This window comes from Atractosteus spatula, chromosome 4 (assembly GCF_055471065.1).
Source record: "Atractosteus spatula isolate fAtrSpa1 chromosome 4, fAtrSpa1.hap1, whole genome shotgun sequence".
Taxonomy (NCBI): Eukaryota; Metazoa; Chordata; class Actinopteri; order Semionotiformes; family Lepisosteidae; genus Atractosteus; species Atractosteus spatula.
The window spans coordinates 13174594-13187846 of NC_142709.1; the positions used below are offsets into that span (position 1 = coordinate 13174594).

A 13253-nucleotide genomic window follows, 5' to 3' on the forward strand; every position below is an offset into this window, starting at 1 on the left:
TTTTAATGATATTTAACTTACATGAAATGATTATCCCACCACGCAAATGAAAAGGGAAAATCAGACAGGAGCTCTGTGTCCTGGCAGTTGCACTTCCTGTAGCTGCCTTATGCATGGGCAAAGCTAACAAACCAGGACTCAATATTCCTACATTCCCTATTAAAACATCTAGACCATCCATCTAATAGAAACGAGAGGCTGGATTTTGATCACTTCCCTTGACTTAAATGTTTTGTTTACTTGATTTCTTCCTTTCCTGGCAATCACTTTTCCATAAAGGTTTAAAAACAGCACACTACAACTCTCTGGAACAGCGTAAATCTTCTTCCTGCTCACCGTGTTGTTACAATAACACGTTGGAGTGACGCGTTATTTACATGACAGAACATGAAAAAAGTGGGCTGTCTTCCAGCAGCCTTTTCTCCAAGAGCCTGGTACAAGTTAGAATGGAGAGCCGCCAGCACAATCCTGACAAACTGCAATACAAAGCAAAGGCAGATCAAAGCGTGTTCAAACGTGGAAACGTGGACTAAACTTAGAAAATCTGAAATATACTCCGTCTGCTGGTGCAAGAATGGAGAGGAGATACAAGAAACCCCTCTTATATCCTTCTGAGATAGCTGCCTTCATCAAACACTCAAGACGGAACACATGCAGATGTCCCAGGTAGCCAAACTAACACTCAACACACCTCATGATCCAGCCAGGAAACACACAGAAATATGCTAGTATGTCCACTGCACATTAGACTGAAACTATATATTCATTTCAGTACCCAACTAAAAGTTGTCACATTAGCAGAAAGCAAACTGACTGTACGTTTCTTATAAACTCCATAAATTTCCTTTTACAAGTGCAGTAGAAATTGTTCTGTTGTGCAGCTGTACTTTGAGAGCCCTGTATGGTATGGAACTTAGAGCAACAAAGCTGCCCTTTGCTTCTACCAATAGATGTACAAATAAGCACAAGGCACTGAAAGAGCCTGATTAGATGGTGCAATTTATATTAAAATTGTATAATGTCTTAGTTAGGTCTCATTTAGAATATTGTGCAAAGGAACAAGTAATAGGTTTATTCCATGCTGAAAAAAAGAAGAAAGAGAACACAACGTTTCGGCCGTGGAGCCTTCTTCAGGTGTGCAATGTAGATGTACAATGTAGATGTAGTGTAGAATATTGTGTGCCATTTTGGTCACCATGCCACACACAAAAAAGATATTGCTGCTCTTGAAATCATCCAGAGAAGTGTAACCAGATACATTCCAGGGCTTAAGGCAACGTCCTGCACTGACAAGCTGAAGGAACGTTTAGTCTTGAACAGAGGGGAGTATGGGGGACCCAACAGAACAAAGACAACAAAAGGGCAGAAGTGGAAACTACATGAAAGTGTATTTAAAATCAAGAACAGGAGGCACTTCTGAGGCACCATGTGGCTGGAGCCAATACCTTGGCTTCCTTCAAGAGATCTGTCAGAGATCAGTAAGCTACTACAGTACATTTACCAACCAGGCCAGATCGGCCAAAAGGCCTCCCCTTATTTCTACCCTTTCTTCTGTTCTAATTTGTTATTTCCACACAGGAATCAATGTGGCTGCAGAATCAAAATCACCACACATGAGCTTCAGGCAACACAGAAAAGCAATTGTTTCCAGGAGGAGTGGGTGGGGGTGAGTGATTAATATACTGTATGTAGCTGTAATTGTAATTTCTTTCATCAAACAAGCCATTACACTTGTGACCACAATGACAACGATAGCATCCATCTATTCTGCAAACAATACAAACTGTAAAAACTGAGTACATCTTGCTGTGCTGAAACACCATATCACTAATTTTCACTTCTGTGTGCACTGCTCTGATACCTCAGATGGGCCAGTCCAGTTTTGGCTGCATAAGGCGTTTTCACTGCCTTTTTTCCTTCCCATTTATTTCTCTGGAGAACTAATTTAAATTAATTTGATGCAGCACTGGGGAGTAGAAAGGAAACTAATTCTGCATTTCCGAACGATGGGACAGAAGGACAGGCATGTAGGGAACTTGGCTTTGAGCTGGAAGTAGCTGTTGTTTAAATAACAGCCTCAAGACCAGAAAGTGAATTTCTCTGCTGCCAGAGTTCACTGGAGCCTAATCCTTGCAATTCATATTGTTTTACTGTAAGTCTTCAGACAAGACAGTATATAAGCAGTTTAATTAAGCCTAAATCCAACCCATCTATTCCTGGTAAGTTTCGTGGAGACCTGGAGCCACTGCGTGGGATTCAAGTCTGTGGCTCAACAGACAAGATGAGTCTAGCCAGGACGTCTGTGGGTAGCAGGAGGAAAATGGAGCACCTGGAAGAAATCCACACTGACATGGACTGAACACGCAAACTTCACAAAGATAGCGCTTCAGCCCAGGACTCAATATCCAGGACTCAACCACAGTGCTTTATTTTAAGTGGGCTTGATCTTAAAAAAAAAATGAATACTGAGCACCCTTTTCCCTTACGCTTGTTAAAAAGCAGCTGACGCGTCAAGGTCTTCTGAGTGAAGCATCAAAAACACCAAATATTCACTAATAATAAAGTGAAATAATCACTAGATGCGCTACATTTGTAAAGCAAAGCCGTCTGTGTTTTGCAAGAAGTTCCAGATAAAACAAAAACTGACCTGTTATTTTTTCCAACCAGCTTTCATGAGGCATTTTCACAGGAGCAGAATAATTATAATTTTACAATGTCAGTGAACAGGTGTCTTTTTATTTCGGGGGGAGGAGAGAGATTTCATTTTCTTGTGCATGAGACTATGGACAGTTGAATTGAAGACACCTGTAACACGGTGAAATTAGTGGAAAAGGTGTCTGACAAGCCTATGGCTCTGAGACACAGCTCAACGCCTCCACAGTGCCAGTCATCTCGCTCTTGTGATAACTCAGTGCTACCAAATTCAAGTTGCCTTTGAAATGGTAATCTTCTCAAGGAAGCAGAAAGAGCGCATTGCTCTTGATATTTATGAAGTTACGGAAATGCAGCCTTCCAGATTGAACTCCGCAGAGGAACTTTACTCAGTTTTATTCACTTTTTCTCATCGTTGAGCTCTACTGAAGACATATCTAGCATTTGCTTTTTTTTTGCCATCATGACAGATGCTTATTTCAGAGTAAATTGGCTTTGCATGTTCTTTTCCTGTCAGTCTGTCAGGGAGGGCTTTCAAAAGGAATGCGTGATGTCAAAGGAGAGGGAAAGAGGGGGAACTAACAGCTTGAGACTGCACTCCATCCTCAGTATTGGCTTCTTCGTCTCCTCTGTGACGAACCTAGAGTAGAAAGGCGGATTTACATTTATAGCGCAGGAAAGAAACCTTCCAGCATCCCAAATCTCAAGCCTGGAATAAGCCACTGTACAGAGGGTTCCCAGACCAGGAACAGAACACGAGACACAGGACACAGGTTCAAGGCAGTATTCAAGAAGGGAGGGAAAAGTTAAGGAATGATTTATTTGATATTTTTCCAAGTTTTAAATAAGGATATACGTCCTTATTTCTAGCTAATTAGTGTGGATTCAGAACTCTAGCAAAGACGGACCATTGTCTGCAAAATCACCCAGGCAACCCCCTGTATGTTTTCAGAAAGCTGTGAATTTTTTCCCCCATTTCAAGCACCTTTAAAGTAAGCTTTTATTCTTTGTGATTGCTTTGTTCGCATTCAGCGATAGGATAGGATCTGGGCTGAGAGCTACCAGATAAAGAAGCACTGAATTAGGCTAACCCAGGTCTGACAGCTGACAAACTGAAAAGCAATTATAACAAATTAAAATTAAAACAAATTTAAAATCTCAAGAGGTTTCTAAGCAAGCAAAATTCACAACGGTGTTCAAAACCACTATATTACATGCATTATCTATTCTCCTTCAAACTGAATCATCCCGACTTTTCAATGTCAAGAACTACCTTACCAGCTGCACCAATCAGGGAGCTTCTCAAATATTTCATGAGATGAGGTGGGCAACACAACCTAGTACCAATGATGATAAAGCCAATTCAGAGACAGTGCTGGATACGTGTGGCCACCATATGGAAAAGAACTAGTGTACTGTTCTACAGTTTGCACTCTGTGTATTGTCTAGTGAACTGGATTTAAAATAATGTATATTTCTTAGATATTAGATTAAATATCATAATAAAGAGCCAATAAACAGTAAAATTATCATCGAATAGGTTGAAGAGGAGAGGCTACTGTAAATGTCCTCTGTGAGGGGGGAAAAAAAAGAAGCAGCAAAAATAATTCCTGCTGGATTAAAGATCGTCCCACGCTGAAATGAGTTCTGACCATGCAAAATCAGATGAAGTGAACACCGGAATAAACAGGAGACCGGATGATGAAAAATGTGGGTCAGGGCTGTTACAGATGTTGCAGGATTAGAGGTGGAATTATATGGTTTGGGCAAATGAATATGTGGCTGTCTTAATGGAAGCCCAAAGGAAATGACCCCTCTGAATTGAATATCTCCGGATCCCTCATGCTATGCAGGATTAAGGGATGCCCCTGCCTCTGTGTGATTCAGTAGAAAGGAAGAGATTTCTTTACGCTGCTAACTTCACAACATGCAGCCGAGAGGTTAAGGGGATTTTCTTCTCTGTATACAACAAAATATTTTGTGTTATCACTACTGTCATAATTTCTCTGGTCATTCCATTCAAATAGTCCAGCTGGGCTTTATATTTAGATGACTCCTGACTTAAATTATTGACTTAAATTGACAGTAATTTAAAATGAAAAATCACCAATATGATGAAAGAGGAGGAAGAATCACAATCTTCATTATCTGTATTTACTCGTTTTAGGAGGTTATTTGCAGCTACTCATGTCCACACTAAACTGTTGAAACTTAGACACTTAAAGTTGAATGCTGCTTAAGTGTCCTGTTTGCGCAATGAGCAGAAGAATCAAAGCTCTGCAAACACACACAACACTCCATAAATATAACAGTACCATGGTAAACCAGCGCACTTGACACATTCGGGGAAAAAGGAGGGGTCTTTTGCTGAACGTACTTTTAGTCGGTTTACTAAGTTTTAGCATTAAAAACAGCTGCAAAATCATTATCTTCAGCATTTTACATTACATACAACAACAACTTTTCGATAGGTGCTACTAAAATGATGTTTTTGAAAAGAGTGTAATATTTTGACTGTTCCTATTTGTTACGCAATTCCTGTACAGATGCATTTATGAAAGGATAATAGTCATCTAGTCAACCATTTTTCATATACACTTTAAATTTATGCTATCAAAATGAATTTTCTGGGGGATAACTCCTAGCATTAGCCCTCATGGCATGGTTCTGCAATTTATTCCACCTCTTAAGAACCCTCAATGTTAAACTATTTTCTGAAGGAGCGCTGCATTAGAATCAGGTCTTAATGCTCCACTTGTGCCCTCCCATTGAACTTGATAACCTTCAATTAAAATAACCTGGCTTCTGAACAACTCAACCTACAGTATAACAGTGATTGGACAGTGTTCAAGCCCCTGCAGTACAGTCCTATGTAGCTTCTTCAGGCCCTTCATCTAGGCCTGCGCACCACTAGAGTGGAGGCAGCTATTGATCAGAAAATTCCTCCAAATCCTTAACTAGGCTGCACAGTTTTCTCCCTCACATTTCCAGCCCCCTGCCTACAGAAGGAGCTTCCACAATGATACGAGTGCAGCAATTTTGTTTTGCGGCCCTTTCTCCTGTAGATCGGTGAAAGAATTGAAAGAAATGTGGTTTGAAGATTTGGCAAAGATCCAACACAACCAACATCACCATTTGTTTCAGCATCCTTACCTGCACAATAACCACAGCTCCCCAGAGTAAATGCAATATTGACAAAAGGAAGCATCTGTCCAAGACAGAGTCCCAGATCTTATTTTAGCACTGAGGTGGGAAAGATAGTATGTGGAATATGCATTTCCAATCGACCCTGGGAGTCCATCCCAGAAGCCCGTGCCAAAGTCAGGAGGACTTTTGCTTGTCCGAGTTGGGACCCACCGTCCCAGCTCAGAAAGTCGGCAGATTATCAAAAAGAGATGGTGCGAGACCAGCTGCTGTCCAGACTATACTACACTCTGTCAGTGAGGGAATATTTACGCAGAATACTTAGAAGCATGTAGTGGGAACACAGAATCATATGATTCCTTTTTAATGTTTCAATAGGAATAGCAGAATTTCAACAGGTGGAACATGTTTGTACCCTTGGGACGCCCAAATACACTGTATCAAGTTCCCATAAATCATCTTAGCTTTACGAACACAATTTGCCACCCCCTGTCAATGGTGTTTGTGGATACTAGTTGTGAGAACTAAATTTACAATGCTAACTTTTTGATTTTTATTCCTGTAACTATAAATAGGCTTACGTTATACAGTATGGCTTTACAAAAGAATTCACCCTCTTCCAGAATGGCATTTCAAAGAAATGCAAGTATAGAATTTCTTCAAATGAACTTTTTTACTCACAACTTTAATCTACAAATTTAACACTGTTATATGCGAAGGAAGCTGAAAATCAGCAAAGAATATCTACAAAGTGCAAGTTTTCAGTGTAAGTCACATCATGCAAGTAATTCTGTCAAATACTGATGCTATCAGTATTTTCTGGATTATCTGCCAGTTTTACAGAGTGCGATGGTGTAAGTTTGACCATTCTTCCTGTCAAAACAGCTCCAGTACTGACAAAACCATTGGGAATAGCTGTAGGACTTCAAGGACATTTTATTATAAATTTTCTGTTGGAGTCAAGTCAGGACTTTGAGAGGGCTTCATCTTCTTGACAGACGCAGCTTTGACTTTGACTTCCGATTCCTCTCCTGTTGAACTATGACATTTTTACTTAGTTCCTTGGGAGATTTAAGCAGGGGTTCCTCTAGGATTCGCTTATTTTTGCATAATTCATTTTCCCCTCAATCCTGACAGGCTTCCCAGTCCCTGCTGATGAAAAGCATCTCTGTGCCACCACCGCTATGTTCGACAGTAGGGATGGTGTTGACGGGGTATGTTGTGTTGAGCTTGCACCAGATGTAATGTTTTGTATTTATCTGACCATAAAACCTTCTGCCACATACTGTACATGTAAGTATAACTTAAATGAGACAGAGTCTTTTCCAGTAAAGACTGCTTTCTTGCCATCAGTCCAGGTTTGTGTTAGGACTGGGATATTGTTGCTGTATGAGCAGTGATCTCATCCTCCCTCAGCTTTTTGCCTGCCTGTACAGAGCGGAAGGGCTGATGAAGGTACTGTAGTGTTTGGGTACTGTGACACACAACCCACTTCTTAACAATGGATACAGTGTGGGGAAAGGGATGAGCAACTTTCTCCTGATCTGTGCCCCTCTACCACTTCGCCCCTCTTTTGTTTCGAAAAGCTCCTTGGTCTTCATGGTCAATTTGTTGTATCATGTGAAAAGCAAAGGGAATACTTATATGAGGGAACGTACAGAGCCAGATGTGATTTTTCTGAAGTCAAGTTAAACCGCTTTGATTACTCACAGGCAGAGACCATTAGACACACATGGTGACATTTTAAACCATTGTTTTCGCACATTAACTGATTTAGGCTCATTCAAAATAAAAAGTATTTGCAGATTATCGACAATTTTAGCTTTATCAGCTTTAGAGCAGATTGTATAAATTCTAAATATGAAAGTCACATTTGAAAGCAACAAAATGTGGAAACTTTGCAAAGTACTGTATATACAGTATTTACAAGACCCTAATTGCAAAATTAAAAATCATTATTTTTAAAAGCTTAATTACATACTAGTTACTACTTATACCACTTATACTTATACTTATACCACAGCCACAGTCAAAACCACTGGTGAAATACCCACTCTCAAAGAGAATCTGGGGGCATCAACAGCTGTTCAGTTGCAAGCTTATTTAGAATTAAGAATAAAATATCACAGGTGCAGTACCGAACACTGAGAAATCTCTACATTCCCTGTAAAAATGAATGTGCAGTGATTTCAAAGTCTCGTGGTTTATATATAGAACAGGATTTTTACTTTCAAGAACACTATCAAAGTATGTGACACTATAAAAATCCAGTCTATCTCTCCGCTTTTTCCCTGAAAGCTGTCAGTTTAACTCTAGGAGTACAAAGGTGTGCCTACAGCATATAAAAATTCTGCTTCCCTATTTATTATTTTACTGTCAATACAATGCGTCCCTGTTGTAAGCCACCATGATACCCACGATTTTGCATATCGTACATGTCATCAAGTAAGGAAACTAAATTCACAATGCATTTCACAGATCCACACTTGCTTCATTTTTCAAGGCACCAAAAGCCAGCAGCATACTGTAGGTCAGGTGGCAGGCACTGTAGTGTACTGTGACATCACAATTCTTTGTGTCCTTTATGTCACCTTCCTTCATAAGTTTGGATATACAATACCTTAAAAGTTACAGGTGCATGTACTGTACCTTATCTGAATCAAATTCATTTACAAGATAACAGTAACAACAGACTTGCCTTATCAATTTGCTATTTATTGTGTTTTAAGGGTTTACACAGTAGGTATAATATATGAATGTACACGTGTACATACATATGTTGTATTGTGAGGTACCACATGTTGTATCTCAAGATAATTACATTTTTCTCATGGAAATTAATTCACCTTTATAAGTTGTTTTGGCCTCATAACAGGAACCTATGTAACCTTGAATCTTAATTAAGTTCCCTCTTAATAAACATAGATTCCCAGCACCGAGGTCAAATGTTGTTGCGCTCTTATGTGGCATGTGGTAGACATTTCCAATCCAGCAGAAAAGGGGTGTAGAAAATTCAGGTCACGAGACAACATACTAGGAGAGAACATCATGGGTAATAGGCTCTAATACACAGGCCACAGTCTGAACTCCATGTTTTTCAAAATATAATTTCTGACAACCATATGTTTACAATACCAACCAACTGACCCAGAAAAGCTACTGTACAAAGCCTCACTCTATCGTACAGAGAAGGGTCTTCTGTCTAGGAAATTAAAAGCCAGCCTGGCTGCGGATAACAGCACACTTTTTGTTTGGCCACAACACTTTCCCATGTACAAACACAGCCAATGGATCGGTCAAATAAAAGCTGTGACACAAATCAAAATGGCTATATTCCTAAAAACAGGTCCTTCCAAGGAAAACATGACACATGTTGTCGGTTTAGTTCAGCAAGGCAAAACTGGAGTTTTCCACTTCCCTTCCATGCGATTCCAGACTTACGAATGAAAAACTGTGGTATACACTGTGTAAAAGAACAAGTAATAGGGTTATTCCATGCTGAAAAGAAGAAAGAAAACAACGTTTCAGCTGTGGAGCCTTCTTCGGGTGTATACTGTATAAAGTCGTCTCACAGCTGACATAGCAGAGAATTATAAGAACAGGAAGAATTCTGTCAGAATTCTAAGCAGCTGCTGAAACAGCAAAGGTCTGGCCAAAAGCTCAGTCCTGTATACAGCTCCCCAGCAATGTTACCCCATTGCTTCTTGTAACTTGGCTGGAATCACTGACATGACTCTAGAAGTGTTTAAACCACCCTCACTCACATTGCCACACAATCTGTATCACACTCGTCCTACTGACAATTTGTCAGGCTCTGATCTCACTTTTAATTATATAAATGACACAACAGTCAAATCGAATGCAATATATATATATATTCTTGAATCAATAACGAGTTGCCGTTTTTGTTTTTGCAAAAGGACTATGAAGAGACTGTTATGTATTTCCGCCATTCAGGATAAAAGACTGAGTATTAAACTGAGTTTACAAAGGCACGAAATCCAGTGAATTGCTTCCTTTCTCTGGTAAATTACATAACCACATGACCAGCACCCCTCTGTACCCCTCCATACTCTTACTGCAGTTACACAGACCTGGTGAGCTTCCGCCATGCACCTTTCGATGTTTCAAAGGTCTGTTATCCCACGATATGAGACAGACCTTCTGAGCCCTAGTTATTATCTACCGATATTAGGTGACTATCAAATTCCACTGCACTTTTGGTACAGTATATACAATGTTTTAAAAAAGACCTTACTGCTACAATGTTTACTGCTTTGCTCTACTGTAGGAGGGCATTTATTATATGGATAGCATATTCCCTAAAGTTAAGCAGTCAGCCCTTTGCACACACAAATTGATTCCCAATATGGGCCTACCTACATTCTCCAATTCCTGAAATCTGTGCTCTGACACCCTCTTATTATGCTCGTGTGTCCCTTTGAGGGCCAGCTGTGCCCGATTACACCCACGACTCTAAGTACTGCCACTCCCACAACAAGGGGCGACTGTCCTGCATTAAACTCCTAATGACTCACAGGTTTACTCCTGAAAGTAGAGCTTAAAATTGAAGCCCCTCTCAAATACTTAAAAGACATTTCACCCCCCTCTTCCGTGTCACATTTGAAGAAGAAAAGACTCACAACAACCGTCTCTCTATTCCTTCGTGAACTTTCATCTGAAACTACTCAAAGGTGATTTCCAATAAAATTGAGCCACCTGGTTCATTTTTCTTCACCTTTCTTCAAACCCGCGTTTTCCAAATCGGAGTCCTGTCGACTCCGTAAATTCTATTACTTGAAATACATAAAAAAAAACTTGTGAAATATTTAAGAAACGTATAGCGACCATATACAAAAGGTAGTGTGAAGCAGTGGTTATAGGACTCTTGACTAGATCGTTGCAGGTTCAAATTCCAGGTGGGAACATTGCGGCCATGCCCTTGAGGTGCAGTACAGTACGTTTACAAGACGGCACCACAAACGGCTGTAGAAACTATTCGTAAAACTCACATGTAAAAGAGAGGCAACTATCATCTCACTAAATCTCAACAACGATAGCGGTCTGTTGTATTATAAGCTAGATAAGATAGATACAGTACCAGCATAGTGTTTTCTACATACTTTAGACAACCAGGTCAGACTACCTTTACAGTAGGTATCGCTGTTTGATGACACAGCGTCTGATTGGTTTAATCAATTAACTGCTAAAGAAACAATCTGCTGTTAAGGTGCATCACATTCCTGAAAGCACGATCCGTTTAATCTGCAGTAGTGCAAACCGCCTGTCAGTGCGGTATGTTCCAGAATGATTCCCCATCTCAAATCAAACACTTTGCTGTCCGAGGAGTCTGAAAGGCAACAGTAATACGCATTTATATTATGTAAACCACTAAGATAACTGAAATCGTACGGGAGGCGGTCAGACTACAGCACAGATATAAAGTAGCTTGCATTTCAGCCTTATTTTATATTGCATTTTTTACCATCAAATGGTACATGAAAGGTTAGTATTTGAAAATGATGCTTTTTCTTCCCAGCTGTTAATTATAGCCCCCGACCTAAGCCCTTCTAGTTACTGATGCTGTGTATGTAACGGAATCACTACTTGACGTGTTTCTGCGCTTAATATATATGAAGGTCAACGAAACGAAACCACAAGAGTAAAACAGCATAATTTCCGTAAATATTAACGTTTCATAACACGTAATTTCTTTTCCAAAGCATTATGCGCTTGATGCTGAACCATCCCTGAATATATCCCAAAGGAAATGGAATACGTAATTACAACCCGTTTCGCATCTTATTTGGAATAGAAATACTCAAATCCAAGGCATTAAATGAACTGACAGACTTTTTAACGACCCAAAAGGATGCCTCCACCGTCAGCACAAAAACCATGCACTTGTTATTTTTATAGCCTCGCGCAACAACAGTTGTGCATTTATTTTTTATTAAACGACGAAGTGGTGGAAAATATAAAGCATTCGTTTCAAAAATCATGCCTGCACACGAAAATTTCTTAACAAGGGGAGTCTGCTTACCCAAAAAACGAAGGAATAGACGATAAGGAGTGTTTTGAGACAGGTTATCACTGGTTTGGTCTCCATTCTCCTGGATGCCATACTACACTGAAGTGAAGTGCAGAATTATTACAGGAGGTGCGTTACTGTGATTCTCCACTGGGCTTCGCTCAGCTGATCCACCGCAGTCCCGCACAGCGCAGCCGCCCCCGACCCCTCGGCCAATGAACACACGAATTACACCACAGCACTGCCTCTAGGCTACGCCCTCTGCTGGACTTCGCAAGTACGTGCAAAGAGTGACAATTAAGTGCGAAGTTTGATTTTTTTTCCTTCTTTTAAGTTGCTGTTCAGTTTTCTTTTTAGTAGTCCACTACAAGCCATTAATTAGTCGCAGACATACTGCTAGGTCATTTTTTTAAAGCGCTATTATCTAATAATATAATCTAATAACATTAATAAGTAATGACAGGATGGGGAAGGCAACATCTTTTATATTATGGCAAAGAGTGTGGATGGTTTCCTATACACTGAGAAATATGAAATGATGCTCTAATGTACTGGTTTTTATAACAGCCTTTCAAAACTCTCAATGACTAGAAAAAAACAATCTGTCATTGCATATGAAGAATAACAAAAGTTTCAACATTTCAAAAAACATTACAAATCTTGTAAAACACCACAACTATACTCCCCTATTTATATTTTATGACTTTATTTTTTTAAATACCCTTGCACTCAAAGATATTAAGTATTAGGACCCATACTATGGAAAAAAAAGTTCATATATACTGTACCGAGCATGAAAAATTCTGCAGTTTTTTTTAAATAAAGCATATCATGTTGGTTCCCGATTATTTTTGGATTAATTAATGACCGACCTTGCTATACTCAAACAAACTGTTACAACAGCACTGAAACCTGAGCAGCAGTGAGAGCTGATGAGGAGTGATGAACTGAATCCTCGAGTCTTCGCTGAGCTGGAGACATTTCAGATAGTCTCTTCGGCAATGCAGGCATGTCCTTTTTAGTGATGAATCGAGGCTTTGGGGGGACCAAGCCGATTCATCAGCAAGAGTGGTGCAGATGTGCACAACTGTACGTGAACTTCTGTGGGCAACAGATCATTTGATGGGGAGAATCAGGTAGAGTGGTCTGTACAAGAGGGTATAGCAACTATAGAACTCCACTTGTAGTGATCAATGGAATCTGACTGCACTGCTCCATTGGGGAGTGAACCACTGCCTTCCTGCTGGCTTAGCCCGATGTCCTACTGGAAAGATGTGGTAATGCACTGCCTCAAGCTGCCTAACATAGCACTGACTTTTATGGGAGATGAAAACGTGACACTTATGCCGTGGATGCCCAGACTTCAGCACCAGTGGACATTTGTGGGACAGGTCATGACAATGTATGGCACCTAGGGCTCAGGCTT

The 13253-nt window shown here is 40.0% G+C and overlaps 1 protein-coding gene across 1 annotated transcript in view; it reads right to left on the reverse strand.

Moving 5' to 3' along the window:
* Nucleotides 1–12007, reverse strand: part of tspan7 (tetraspanin 7) — a 78792-nt gene extending 66785 nt beyond the window's left edge. Inside the window, exon 1 of the mRNA XM_088913758.1 lies at nucleotides 11840–12007. Coding sequence (XP_088769884.1) covers nucleotides 11840–11920 — 81 coding nt within the window. The 5' untranslated portion in view covers nucleotides 11921–12007. The remainder of the gene's footprint in view (nucleotides 1–11839) is intronic.
* Between the last annotated feature and the right edge of the window lie 1246 nt (nucleotides 12008–13253).